The sequence below is a fragment of the Chrysemys picta genome, chromosome 16 (assembly GCF_011386835.1).
Source record: "Chrysemys picta bellii isolate R12L10 chromosome 16, ASM1138683v2, whole genome shotgun sequence".
In the NCBI taxonomy this organism is placed as follows: Eukaryota; Metazoa; Chordata; order Testudines; family Emydidae; genus Chrysemys; species Chrysemys picta.
This window is the reverse complement of record NC_088806.1, coordinates 5563321-5575593: the sequence shown is the minus strand read 5'-3', so window position 1 is coordinate 5575593 and position 12273 is coordinate 5563321. Positions and strand designations below refer to the sequence as shown.

The following is a 12273-nucleotide window of genomic DNA, read 5'->3' as shown; positions in this document are numbered from 1 at the left end:
TCCATGCTGAGGTCACACAGACCAATGCCAGTCAGTGGCTGTATAGGCAGGTGCCTAAGCATCTGTTGGTAGAACGACTGAAATATAATAGTCACTTGAGATCCAGTGTCAAGCACGGCTTTACACTCCGCCCCTTCAATCCTCACCATGACCTCTGCTTGAGGCCCTATCAGTCCTGTGGGGATCTTCAAATCCTGCAGGCCTGTGTGGTCCCCGTCCCCGGACTCTCTGGCAGCTACCGGATCTCTCCCAACTGATCCTCAGCTTTCCATACACTAAAGAGGGGTTTTCTTCATTATGGCACTTGGCCACACTGTGTCCATCCTGACCACATCGGTAGCAGAAGAATTGTCCTTTCCCCCTTCGCCCAGGTGGGATGGTGGCTCTAAATGCTGACTTCTCCATCGCCACAGTCAGAGGCTCCTTATTCCTGGAAGTCTTAGCTCAGTCAATGGTGCTTTGCAGTTCAGCTATCCGTTCTGTCAGGACCTGCATTTGTTGGGCAAGTTCCTCTGTAGTGCTCACCATCAGTACACTGGCCGTTTGCAGTGGTGGTGTGCCGGCTGGCTCCAATGTTTGGGCTTCCCAAAACTCGCTCTTCTTCCTCTTCTCTGACCTCCTTTATCAGCTGGGAATAACTTGGGGGATTTTCCTGTCGTTCTCTTAGCCGGAGATGGAGTAGAATCGGGTTCTGATACTGAGCTCCTCTTACAATTTGAGCCAGTCTGGTCCGATCCATCTGTTCAGCAGTCACTGCTCCCCTCATGATAGCTCTCTGAAGCAGTCACTCCTCTGTATATAGGCTGAAATCTTCTCGCCATTTTGCTGTTGGGAATTAAGGGCCCTCTACGCTCCCAAAGGTATGATCTAGGCAGTCCTTCACACTGACCCCAGGGTCAATGAGCTTCAGGGTGTGAATCACATCTAATGCTGGGCCAGTAAGGCTCTCTATTAGACATCTTTGCTTTTCTGCATCAGGTACGGCCCACTCCTGCAGCACTTCAGTGGTATGCTCCAACCAGGGTTCGAACTCCTCTGCCCCAGCAAATAATCTTAACTCACGACAAGACTTTGACATAGCATGGGACAGCACAACCTTTTCCAATATTTGCCCCAGTGCTTTTGCCCAATCATTGGCTGAGGCTGTGGCCCCTGAGCTAGAGGCTGCAGGGCCGGGACCCAACAAACCTGACATATTAGCCATTATACAAACAGTAATTTCCTCAAAATATAAACAAAATGGTTTTCCCAATGCAGTGGAACACTCAACAGGTGCTTGCGAGGGGTACTGACCCAGGGAATCCCGGACGAGCCCCCAAAAATGTAACCCTTCTGCCCAGCTAAGTTGGCAGCAACAAGGGCCGGGTTCTGTATCTAGGGGTTCCGTTTCAATAACGCAATGCAAAACCGGCTCGAGCCCCTGTGACGTTATTGACATAAACTGGGACCATATAGATCATTGTTGCAACCAAGGTCCTGTAGTGGCACCCAAATCTTGTATAAAGGGGGTCAAATGGGGTGTCTAGGACAAGGTTATGGTTTACTGGTTATGATTATGCTGTCTATATGTGTGTATCAGTTTTGTAGTTGAAGTTATGAATATTGGCTCTATACTGTCTGTATGGCAAACTTATGCTATGCTTCTGGGTGAAATCCCAGACAAGCTGGGATTAGCTCTGCCTAGCCTGCTTGATGGCCCATTAAGGACCATCAGCTATACAATGGACCCATTGAGAGAAGGCAGATACGCCTTGTACTCAGCAAAGTATGCAGGGACTGGCCCATGTGACTCCAGACTCCATTTTGCTGTAATTTTCCACAGTAAGAACAAAGAGGTGTTCTTACACCTGGAAAAGACTATATAAGGCTGATGCCTCATCTCCATCTTGTCTTCAATCCTGCTTCTTACCTCTGGAGGAACTTTGCTACAAACTGAAGCTCTGAACAAAGGACTGAATGACCCATCCCAGCTGGGGATGTATTCCAGAGACTTGATTTGAACCTGCAGTTTATTCCATCGCTGCTGCAAGCCTGAACCAAGTACTTTGCCATTACTGTATGTAATTGATTCCATTTAACCAATTCTAACTCTCATCTCTATCTTTTTCCTTTTATGAATAAACCTTTAGATTTTAGATTCTAAAGAATTGGCAGCAGCGTGATTTGTGGGTAAGATCTGACTTGTATATTGACCTGGGTCTGGGGCTTGGTCCTTTGGGATCAGGAGAACCTTTTTCTTTTACTGGGGTATTGGTTTTCACAACCATTCGTCCCCATAACGTGTGGCACTGGTGGTAATACCGGGAAACTGGAGTGTCTAAGGAGATTGCTTGTGAGACTTGCGGTTAGCCAATGGGGTGAGACCGAAGTCCTCCTAGTCTGGCTGGTTTGGTTTGCCGTAGAAGTGGAAAAACCCCAGCCTTGGGCTGTAACTGCCCTGTTTTAGCAATTTGTCCTGAGTTGGCGCTCTCAGGTGGGTTCCGCCAGAACCGCATTGTCACAGCCCCCACCCAGTGACCTGGGACAATTACATACCATCCCCTGGGTGCGTCTAAGAGGCAATACTTCCCCTCTCGCAAGCATGGAGTCTGAGTAGCAGAAAATGTTTAATAACATGAGGTAAATGACCTCAGCATTAAATTGGAAAAACACCACAAACAGGATTCATAACACACACCATGAGCAAAAAAAACCCACCCCAGCAAACTGGGCTGTGTCCTTTCCCTTTGGTTCTTGAATCCAGCAACCCAAAAATCACCCAGAGTCCCCAAAGTCAAACACCCCCAAAGTCTCTTGGGTCCAGCAACCACCCAAAGTCCCAAAAGTCCAACAACCCCCAAAGTCTCTGTCCCTGGTCAGTGCAGCCGCGGAGTAAAAGGGGGGCACGCAGGGTGTTAAGGGGCACCTTACATGATCCGAGGCCGGCCGTCTCTCCGTGGGGTTCCGCCGCAGCCTTCACCACGAGCCAGTCCACTTCCTGCCGTCCCATGAACCACTCCGCTCTACAAGCTGCTCTGCTCCGCTCCATTCACCAACCTGTGAGCCACTCCAGCCATTCCCACAAACAGTTTCACTCGCCGTTCCTTGGGCCGCTCCAACCGTCCCCGCAAGGCTCCGCACCGCTTGCTGCTCCTCCAGTCGTCCCCACAAATTGCTCCGCCAGCTGCTTAGCAATATAGCTTCAGGCTCCCCCACTAGTTAACACAGCACTTTATAACTTTAACTCTTTTGTGATTTCAGCTCAGAGTAGGGGAGCCCCAGTGCTGGTGCACCATTGGCCCAAAGTGAATTCAGCTCAGCAGTCTGTAACTAGACTCCTAATGGAATCAAAGTTAGCTCTGACTTTCAACAGTGGAGAGAGGAGATGGTGCAATTGGTGTTTCAAGCACTCAGAAGGGGACCATACCATCAAGTACAAATACCTGTCCCCATCCTCTCTCTCAATTCACTGGGTTTTGTAACCCATGCCCCTTGTCAAGCAAGTACTACTTAGGTAATGGTGAAGGACTCACTCAGTCCTTCTGTCATACAACAGTTCCACTGGCCTTGATTCACAGAATCAGGGTAACAAAACTTTATTCTTCCTGCCCCAATAACAGAGAAACTGGGGATCCCACACCAGCCAAAGTAACCTCTTTCAGTTGCTGTTGTTTCATGCCAGGTGGGTGGTTGTGCCTATGCAAACAAGATCAGCCCCTGGAGTTCTTTTCCACACTAGCCATAATTCACCACCAGATGTCAGGGTAGAGCTCATCCTGACTCTGCTTACACACACATTCCTCATTCACACACAAAACAGAATTAATTTACACAGAACATTTTGAACAGGAACATCAAATTGCAATGAAAAAGAAAACAATCATGCCATTCTTTTACTTCTTTTAAAATGCTAAGCCTACAACAAATTGATGACCCTCAAAGGTCTGTTACTGCCTTGAAATCAGTCCAGACACAGATCCTGGCTGATGTATCTCTACCCATTGGCCCATAAGGCCATTCCTTTCTATTATTCAAAAAGGGTGGCCGACAGGATACGATTAGATCATACACCAATACATTTAATACATGCTACATTCTTATTCTTTATCCTTCATTCTAAATTATATAAAATACAAACATAAAATCCTACTACTACATTTGGGGGAAGAGTTTGGGGGAGTTCAGTTCCTGATTTTTATTTGACCTCTCTTCAGCACTTGTTTAGGTTTGGCCTTCCCCTTTCCATCCCTGTTTGAGGTTTCTGTTTCTGTCACAGCAGGTGATGCAATGGTATGTGAGAAAGAAGAGCAGAATTCTCATCAGGAAAATGTTGAGCAAGTGGATAAAGACAGAGCACTATCGCGAAGATTGAAAAGGAATGTGTCCAGGAGTCATGAGCAGGGAAAATCCTGTGAAATTCAGCACAGACCAGAGACAGAGCAGGGAAACCAGCCAGGGGAGAAAGTGGGTAAATTAATTTCATATCTGGGAACTCAGAAGGACCTCAAGGAAATCACAACACAGAAAGAAATCCTCAGGAGAAAGAGAAACAATACATGCACTGAGTATGGGAAAAACTTAAATCATGAGTCAGCCATTATAAAGCATCAGAGAATCCATACAGGTAAGAAACCCTGTGAATGCAGTGAATGTGGGAAAATCTTCAATCACAGTTCACACCTTATTAGGCATCAGAGAATCCACACAGGGGAGAGGCCCTATGAATGCAGTGAATGTGGGAATACCTTCAATCACAGTTCACACCTTATTAGGCATCAGAGAATCCACACAGGCGAGAGGCCCTATAAATGCAGTGAGTGTGGGAAAAGCTTCACTACCAGCTCAGCCCTATCTGAACATCAGAGAATCCACACAGGGGAGAGGCCCTATGAATGCAGTGAGTGTGGGAAAAGCTTCACTACCAGCTCAGCCCTTTCTGAACATCAGAGAATCCACACAGGGGAGAGGCCCTATGAATGCCTTGAGTGTGGGAAAAGCTTCACTACCAACTCAGCCCTTTTTCAACATCAGAGAATCCACACAGGCGAGAGGCCCTATGAATGCAGTGAGTGTGGGAAAAGCTTCATTACCAGCTCAGCCCTTTCTGAACATCAGAAAATTCACACTGGTGTGAGACCCTATGAATGCACTGAGTGTGGGAAAACCTTCAATCGCAGCTCGACCCTCATTAGGCATTGGAGAATCCACACAGGGGAGAGGCCCTATGAATGCATTGAGTGTGGGAAAGCCTTCAAACACAGTTCACACCTTATTAGGCATCAGAGAATCCACACTGGAGCGAGGCCCTATGAATGCAGAGAGCGTGGGAAAAGCTTCACTAGAAGTTCAGCCCTTTCTGAACGTTAGAGAAACCACACAGGCGAAGAGCCCTATGAATGCTGCGAGTATGGGAATACCTTCTCTTGGCACTCAGCCCATGTTAGGCATCAGAGAATCTGCAAGTGAGATCAACACCATAAAAACCTCTAGGGCTATCCATACTTTTTTTTCTTTAATACTTTTCCAGATTCCCACAGAGTAACTTTTAAAGCTGTATGAACTGTTTGCAGCACCGTTATCCCTCAGCTTGTCCAGATGAGGGGCCCATTTTTGCCTTTTGCCATTCAACCTGTTTTGAAGTTGACCTATTTGTCCTTTTTATCAACTCCATTGTCCCATGAGACATTCAAGTGTGCCCTTCCTATCCAGAACCAGGGAGCATCACATGTATACCATTCCTCCTATTGCAAAGTTATTGTTAGAGTCACCAGTGATACAGATTTTATCATTGCCAGTTGTTCTCATGTTGCTCTGGGTTTTGCTAATGAGCAGTTATACTGGGAACTTTTCAAATTATATTTAAATGAAGAGGAGCGGGGGCAGGGAATATAGTGTCAGTTCAGCCTCTGTGACACTGGAAGGAGATGGGGAGACTCAGAGATTCCCTCCTTCCCCATCACTGCAGAACTGTTAACTTTTGTCTGAGCCATGCAGAGTTTAACTTCGTCACATTCTATCCATCCACTTCTCAAAGTGTCATGTGAGGAAGAGTTCTCAGCTGTCTGTGCTTGGAGATGATACTTTGACTTTTTTAATCCTAAATCAGAGTCACTATGACTGGAGATGAAAGTATTAAAGACCTGGAAGGGGAATTCAAATGGATCCCAAACACAGTGGGATCATTTGGAGCTTAAATCACAGGTTCCATCTATTGGTAAAGCCACTTCTGGCAAGGTGGCTGTTTTTCCCCTGCATTATTTGGATGCTAGATTGTAAAAATGTTGTAAATAACGTAACTGACTATTGAGACAGTGCTGAGTGAAGTATGTTTGAATGGCTCAGAGGAGAATGTGATGGGAGAATCTCTTGTCCTGATTCTGAATAATCAGATGTAACCTGCTCCGGAATTTCACTTGACACTTTCATTGTCATGTATTCTATCTCTCTGTGATGTGGATTTCTATCTTTCCTGAAGGTCACCCAATCGGATATTAGTTCAGTTTGATAGGATATAGCTCAGATATTGGAGACTGTTTTGGGAAGCCATTCCTTACTAACACTGTTGAGATTTTGAGTGGTTTTGTAAAGGATTCTACTTCAGAGAACTGTAAATTTACCCTAAACAAGGCCAAGGATTTGGAAAGAGTAAACACTCAGTTCTTGGTTTCCACCCCTGTAAAGGAAGCTATGGTCACCAGTGACCCAAGGGAAATTGTTTGTACCACTCCACTTCCTAGTGCACTGTCACTGATTACAGTTCCAGAGGATACCAGGGTTAGACTGAGAACAATCATCCTTCACTGTTGGGATTCAAAGAGAGAGTGCTTCATAGGACATTCCTTCCCGGTGGATCCCAAACTACCGGCCTGATTGGGTAACAAGGACTTTCAGGCTGTAGAAATGATGGTAACCAATGAAGCAATGAATGTGTCAGGCTCCAATTTCTGACTTCCAGATACACACATGGTGAGTCCTGATTCCATGGTTTTATATATACACCCACGAAAGCTTATGCTCCAATACGTCTGTTAGTCTATAAGGTGCCACAGGACTCTTTGTTGCTTTTTACTGCTATTACAGACGCTCTAAGCCAATGGAAGAAATTCCTCATTCTGGACTTTATTAGTCCAGCTCCCGCAAGCGGAAGCAGCTATGTTGGCAGGAGCAGCTCTCCTGCTGATGAAGCATTATCTACACAGGCAGTTAGGGCTGTATAACTACGTTGCTCACCTGTGTGGATTTTTCACACCCCTGAGCAATATACGTTTACGGATAAATGTCTTTAGTGTAGACCAGACAGTTTTATCTTGAGTTTTATGCATTTACATCACTTCTCCTCTAGCTTGTCCTACTTTGAAAGATTAAAAAGTGTGAAAAGAGAGGTATTTTTCCTCATGATGCAAACACTCCCACATAGGAGACCCCTTCCACCAACACACATGGCAGAAGAACCAGAGATATATGAACTCACAGAAGTGGCTGGGACCTACCTTGGGACAAACCAGAACTTGAGCCAAGATTCAGTTGTTGGCAATGGGGATTAAAAGAAAACTAACATATGTGACGAGAATTTGTGATCTTTGAATATGGTGTTGTTTCCAATGAAAATGTAATTATAGGTGAAGTTATTGGTTAAAGAGTAAGAGACTAATTGTGTGATGATCTGAATTATTTTGGAAAACTGAAAGTTGTCTTGTTTTTTGTTTTGTTAGTCTTGCAGCAAATGATGGCTAATCTTGAAAAGTTAATTTGGTTTAATTTACCCGTTGTGTAGTGTAAGGAGTTCTGGTAGAAAACCTCACTCCAAAGGTTGGGGTGGGAGAATGTGTGTGAGAAAGAGTGTATAAGAATATTGGCCCAGTATAGATTTTAATTGTTTGTATTTCAAATGGAACTTATTTTGCTTAGCTTCCAAGTCAATTTCTATTAAAAAAAAAAAAACTTTTCGAAGAGACAAGTTTTATAACTTTTTAGCCACTTAGACTATAAGGGTCACTGACTTCCCCACTTCTCTAATTTGCAAAGTAAAGGCATGACATCTGTTATAGGACATGTCCAGCAGGTAGGAAAGCTGCAATTGTCAACCATCAATATCAAGGAAAAGGAAAGTTCCAACCATTGTCATTTTAGTATCTTATTGTTCCTTTCTCTATTTTTTGTGCTGGCCTTTCTGTTATATCAGGATGTGACTATATAGCTCAGTGCATGCGTGACAAAAGCTTATTGGTGCCAATTAGCAAAGGGGTCACTGTTACTCACAAGCAACTCCTGTCTCAGTCCTGACAAACTTGCCACAGCTAATACACTGATTTTATTATATTTATCCAGGAAGCATAGCAGTGAGATCTCTAATGAAAGCTTGTAAATGATTGTTCCTCCTAATCACTGCGAGGTGTGTATGAGACATATTGAAGGAGTAATGTAAGTACGTGGAAAATTATGCCCATATGCTATTGTCATGAAAGTGAGTCACCCCAGTCATAGGTCTTGGTGGGGACAGCCCATTCCAATGGGAGGGAATTGTCACTTGTCCCTTGCTAATCAGTTATGTGATGTATTGCTCCATTATCAACCTTTGCGCCAACCCAGAAAAGCCGATAGAAAACCATCAACAACAAACTATAGACATCAAAATCCTGTGGAAGTGAAAAGGACAATATGACAATGAGGAGATCGTCCTTTCTGTGAATAAAGACAAATGACCGATTCAGTTTATAACGGTGTGGAGAAAAACACTCTGGGTCCATTCACCAAGAAGATCCGTAACGACCAGTGGTGCTTCATGAAAGGCAGGGCCCTGGCTTCTAGAGACTAGCAATCACTGCAATAGACTGAAGTATGACATGAGAATCTACTTAGATAGGAAAGGTAACTATTAAGTGTAGGTTGCATTTTGTGATTTTGTTTAGTTTCCATCAGTCACATTTGTTTCTGTTTAAATCTCTATCCCTTATTAAATAAATTTCTGTTTGTTCAATAAATGTAGTCAAGTGCTGTGTTTGATACAGGAGCAGTGGTCTACAGTAAAACTGGTAACCTGGGATATACTATTGCTTCAGGAAGAGAGGATCTGGGATTTCTCTGAGTATCTGGTGATCGAGGCTGGATGCTAGAGGGGGACACATTGGAGGAACTCAGGGGTTAGGGTGCCTCTATTGGGAACTGGCAGGGCTGCTGTAGCTCAGAGGAGGGTGCTTGAGTCCCTGATAGGCTGGGTGAGTTTGGTCACTAACATCCAGCTGCCAAATGCAAAAATCCCTCTTACTAGTGGCAGGTGGCAACAAGGAAACTCACAGCCTTCAGCACCCTGAGAAGTGTCACAGTGTGCATCTATGTTGATCCACCTGTCAAATTCACACAAGGAAAGCACCCTATAGCATAGTTCCCTGAATGAAAATAGACCTAAAACTCTGCCCATGAAATCATGGAACATGTGCTCTTCCCTCTGTGAAAGCATGTCAGGAATCCAAGTGCTGGAGGGTAGGGATTGGGTCCGGAGTGACCTAGACAAATTGGAGAATTGGGCCAAAAAAATATGAGGAAGTTAAAGAAGAAGAGCAGAGCCATGCACTTAGGACGGAAGAATCCCATGCACTGCTACAGGCTGGGGACCAACTGGCTAAGCAGCAGTTCTGCAGAAAAGGACCTGGGGATGAGTGGATGAGCAGCTGGATATGAGTCAGCAGTGTGCCCTTGTTGCCAAAAAGGCTAATGGCATATGGGATTGCATTAGTAGGATGGTTGCCGGCAGCTTGAGAGAAGTGATTTGGCACTGGTGAGTACTGCGTCCAGGTTTGGGACCCCCGCTACAGAATAACATTTCTGTGCAAAGTACCCAAAACTTTTAATAGTAAGAAGTGAAATGAAATGGCTGCATGATGGTGCCAGAACTTAAGGAATGAGGAGCCATATGTTTTTTCAAAGTGCATTGTGCTGAAAAGGGAGGTGTTTTCTCTTTGAAGGCCTGGCCCCCCTACTCTAACCCACTAGGTTCCATTCATCAAGGAATAGAACCCAGGAGTCCTGGTTCCCAGACCCCCCTACTCTAGCCCACTAGACACCACTCCCTGTGACAAAGAAGGAGTTCAGAGACTCCTGTGCTGTACCCTCACCTCCCTGCCTGTGCTGCATTTGAAACCCAATGGGGCTTCCCTGGGCAGTTTTGAATCTTGCTCCCAGGAAGGGTGTAATTTTAGGTGCAGGTTCCAAATAGCGCAATGAATCAGCCAGAAGGAGCAGCAGGTATCAGTGTAGGAGCCATTGAAATAATCATAGCAATGTACTTCAGGGAAACAGTTATTAATGAAGTGTGAATGAAAGGTCAGAATCTGATAGTGTCAGTGTCACACTAGCGGGTGCTGTGATTGTTTTAAATTTGTCATCCAAACTTAGCTAACACCTAGCACATGTTTCAAGCTGTTTTCTTACCGTTGCTCATTATCAGAGAAGGGGAGAGAGTGTGAGTAATAAAGAAAAACAGAGACCTAGTGACTGAAGCAAACATTTCTTTGTTCCTTGCTTGGTTTTGTCAGTTATTTCAGTATAAACTCACCCACCACCCACTGTCTCTCCTGGGCTCAAGGGGGAGGAAGAGCTCAGCTATCAGTGGGACTTGGGGAGCTCAGGACATTACTGTGAGCTGCTCGAAGATTTAGGTGAGAACCACCTAAACGTGGAAATGAGGTCAAGGCTGCTGTAACCCATCTTGCATCTGTGGCTGTTGTAGCAATAGGGCAGTACTAAACACAACATGACCACGACTGGTCACAGTAGGATCTTTGTGTGACAGGATCCGCGGGTTACAACCTGGAACTGTGGGACCGTTGGGCTCCCTTAACTCTCCAGGCTGGGCTGTCTCTTACAATGCTGTGCTAGTGGCAAGCAGCAAACCCCCTCCTAGTTCTGTGATCACTCAGCCAACAACATGCAGCGACACACCCAACTAAGTTCCATGAATGCTGTATAAGCCACTCATGAATTCTACAGAGAGTGTCACCAGCAAATCTCCCGAGGCCTTAGCCTTGCACCTCAGAAATGTACTGTCTTGCACCACACGACCTTTTCTTGAACAGTACAAGATCTTTCATTAGTTCACCACTCCATTAAAAGAAAATGGATATGCACCACCTTTTGTAAAGTGAGCAGCTTTCCCAAGCACTTTGGATAAACTCACTAGAAGTATAAAATATTAAAATAAGTTTATTAACTATAGAAAGATAATTTTAAGTGAGTGTAAGTGTTAGGCACAGAGGTCAAAGTTCGTTACAGAACACACAAAAATAGAATCTCAGTCTAAATTCTAACTTGGACAGACTAAGCAAGAATTGGATCGATCAAAGCTTTTCTCACCCTACTTGATGTTCCAGGCAATTTACAGTTTTTAATACACAGGCTGTATTCTGTCTCAGCCTGGGAGCGCCTGAGCAGTGATCATGGGGGGGGGCTTCAGGGAGCCCCTGAAAAATAGTCCCAGGGGAGCCCTGGGGACTTTATGAGCAGCAGCAGTCCAGGGGGTGGCTGGATCAGTGACCCCAGGGGCTGTCAGGAGAGTGGTGCCCAGGTCCTCAGAGCAGCAGCCCCAGGAGTCAGCACCATGGCAGGAGCAGGGGCCCCTGAGCACTGGGGCCCAGGAGCAGAGATTTAGTAATGGGGATTTATAGGAAAAGTCATGGACAATATGCCGGCTGTGAATTTTTGTTTATTGCCTGTGACCTCTCTATGACTTTTACTAAAAATGCCCATGTTTAAAAATGCCCATGCTAAAGTTTAGCCTTAGCCATGGCACTCAGAGACTCCCAGGCAGCTTTTTAACTTTTCTAATTTTTCCTTGGCCTCATGCAAACATTTTTCCCATCAAAATGATCAAGGTAATTTAAAATGGGAAAAACAAAACTGCCCCACCTCTTCCCACCCCTTCCCTGCCCCCATTCCAACCCCTTCCACAAAATCTCCACCCCAACTCTGCCCCTTCCCTGCCCCCAGGGAGTGCAGGAGGGGTGTGGGGTGTGGTAGGGGCTCAGGGCAGGGAGTTGGGGTGTGGGGTGCAAGAGGGGTGCAGGGTACAGCAGGGGGAGCAGGGCAGTGGGTTGGGGTGCAAGAGGAGTGTGGGGTGCAGCAGGGGTCTCAGGGTAGGGGGTTGGGGTGCAAGGGGGTGCAGGATGTGGCAGGGGGCTCAGGGTGCAGGAGGGGTGCAGGGTACGGCAGGGGGTCGGGGTGCAGGAGGGGTGTGGCATGGGGCTCAGGGCAGTGGGTTGGGATGCAGGATGTGGCAGGGGGCTCAGGGCAGGGATCAGA

General features: G+C 45.8%; 3 protein-coding genes across 17 annotated transcripts in view; 2 read left to right on the top strand and 1 right to left on the bottom strand.

Annotated features, from left to right (window-relative positions):
• LOC101936867 (zinc finger protein 239-like) overlaps positions 1 to 12273 on the top strand; it is a 309680-nt gene that overhangs the window by 129761 nt on the left and 167646 nt on the right. The window lies entirely within an intron of this gene.
• The window catches only part of LOC101938259 (zinc finger protein 501-like), a 95001-nt gene that overhangs the window by 7157 nt on the left and 75571 nt on the right, over positions 1 to 12273 (bottom strand). The gene's annotated exons all lie outside the window — the stretch shown is intronic.
• LOC112061322 (zinc finger protein 436-like) overlaps positions 1 to 12273 on the top strand; it is a 57609-nt gene that overhangs the window by 34768 nt on the left and 10568 nt on the right. For 5 of the 9 annotated variants that reach the window (XM_065570075.1, XM_065570073.1, XM_065570072.1 and 2 more), the window contains one exon: positions 4256 to 8960. The exons of 1 other annotated variant lie outside the window; for it this stretch is intronic. In XM_065570075.1, the coding sequence (XP_065426147.1) occupies positions 4256 to 5346 (1091 nt within the window). In that variant the 3' untranslated portion in view covers positions 5347 to 8960. Of the gene's footprint in view, positions 1 to 4255; positions 8961 to 12273 lie in introns of those variants that run through there. 3 more of the 9 variants (XM_065570078.1, XM_065570077.1, XM_065570076.1) reach the window with 1 other exon arrangement.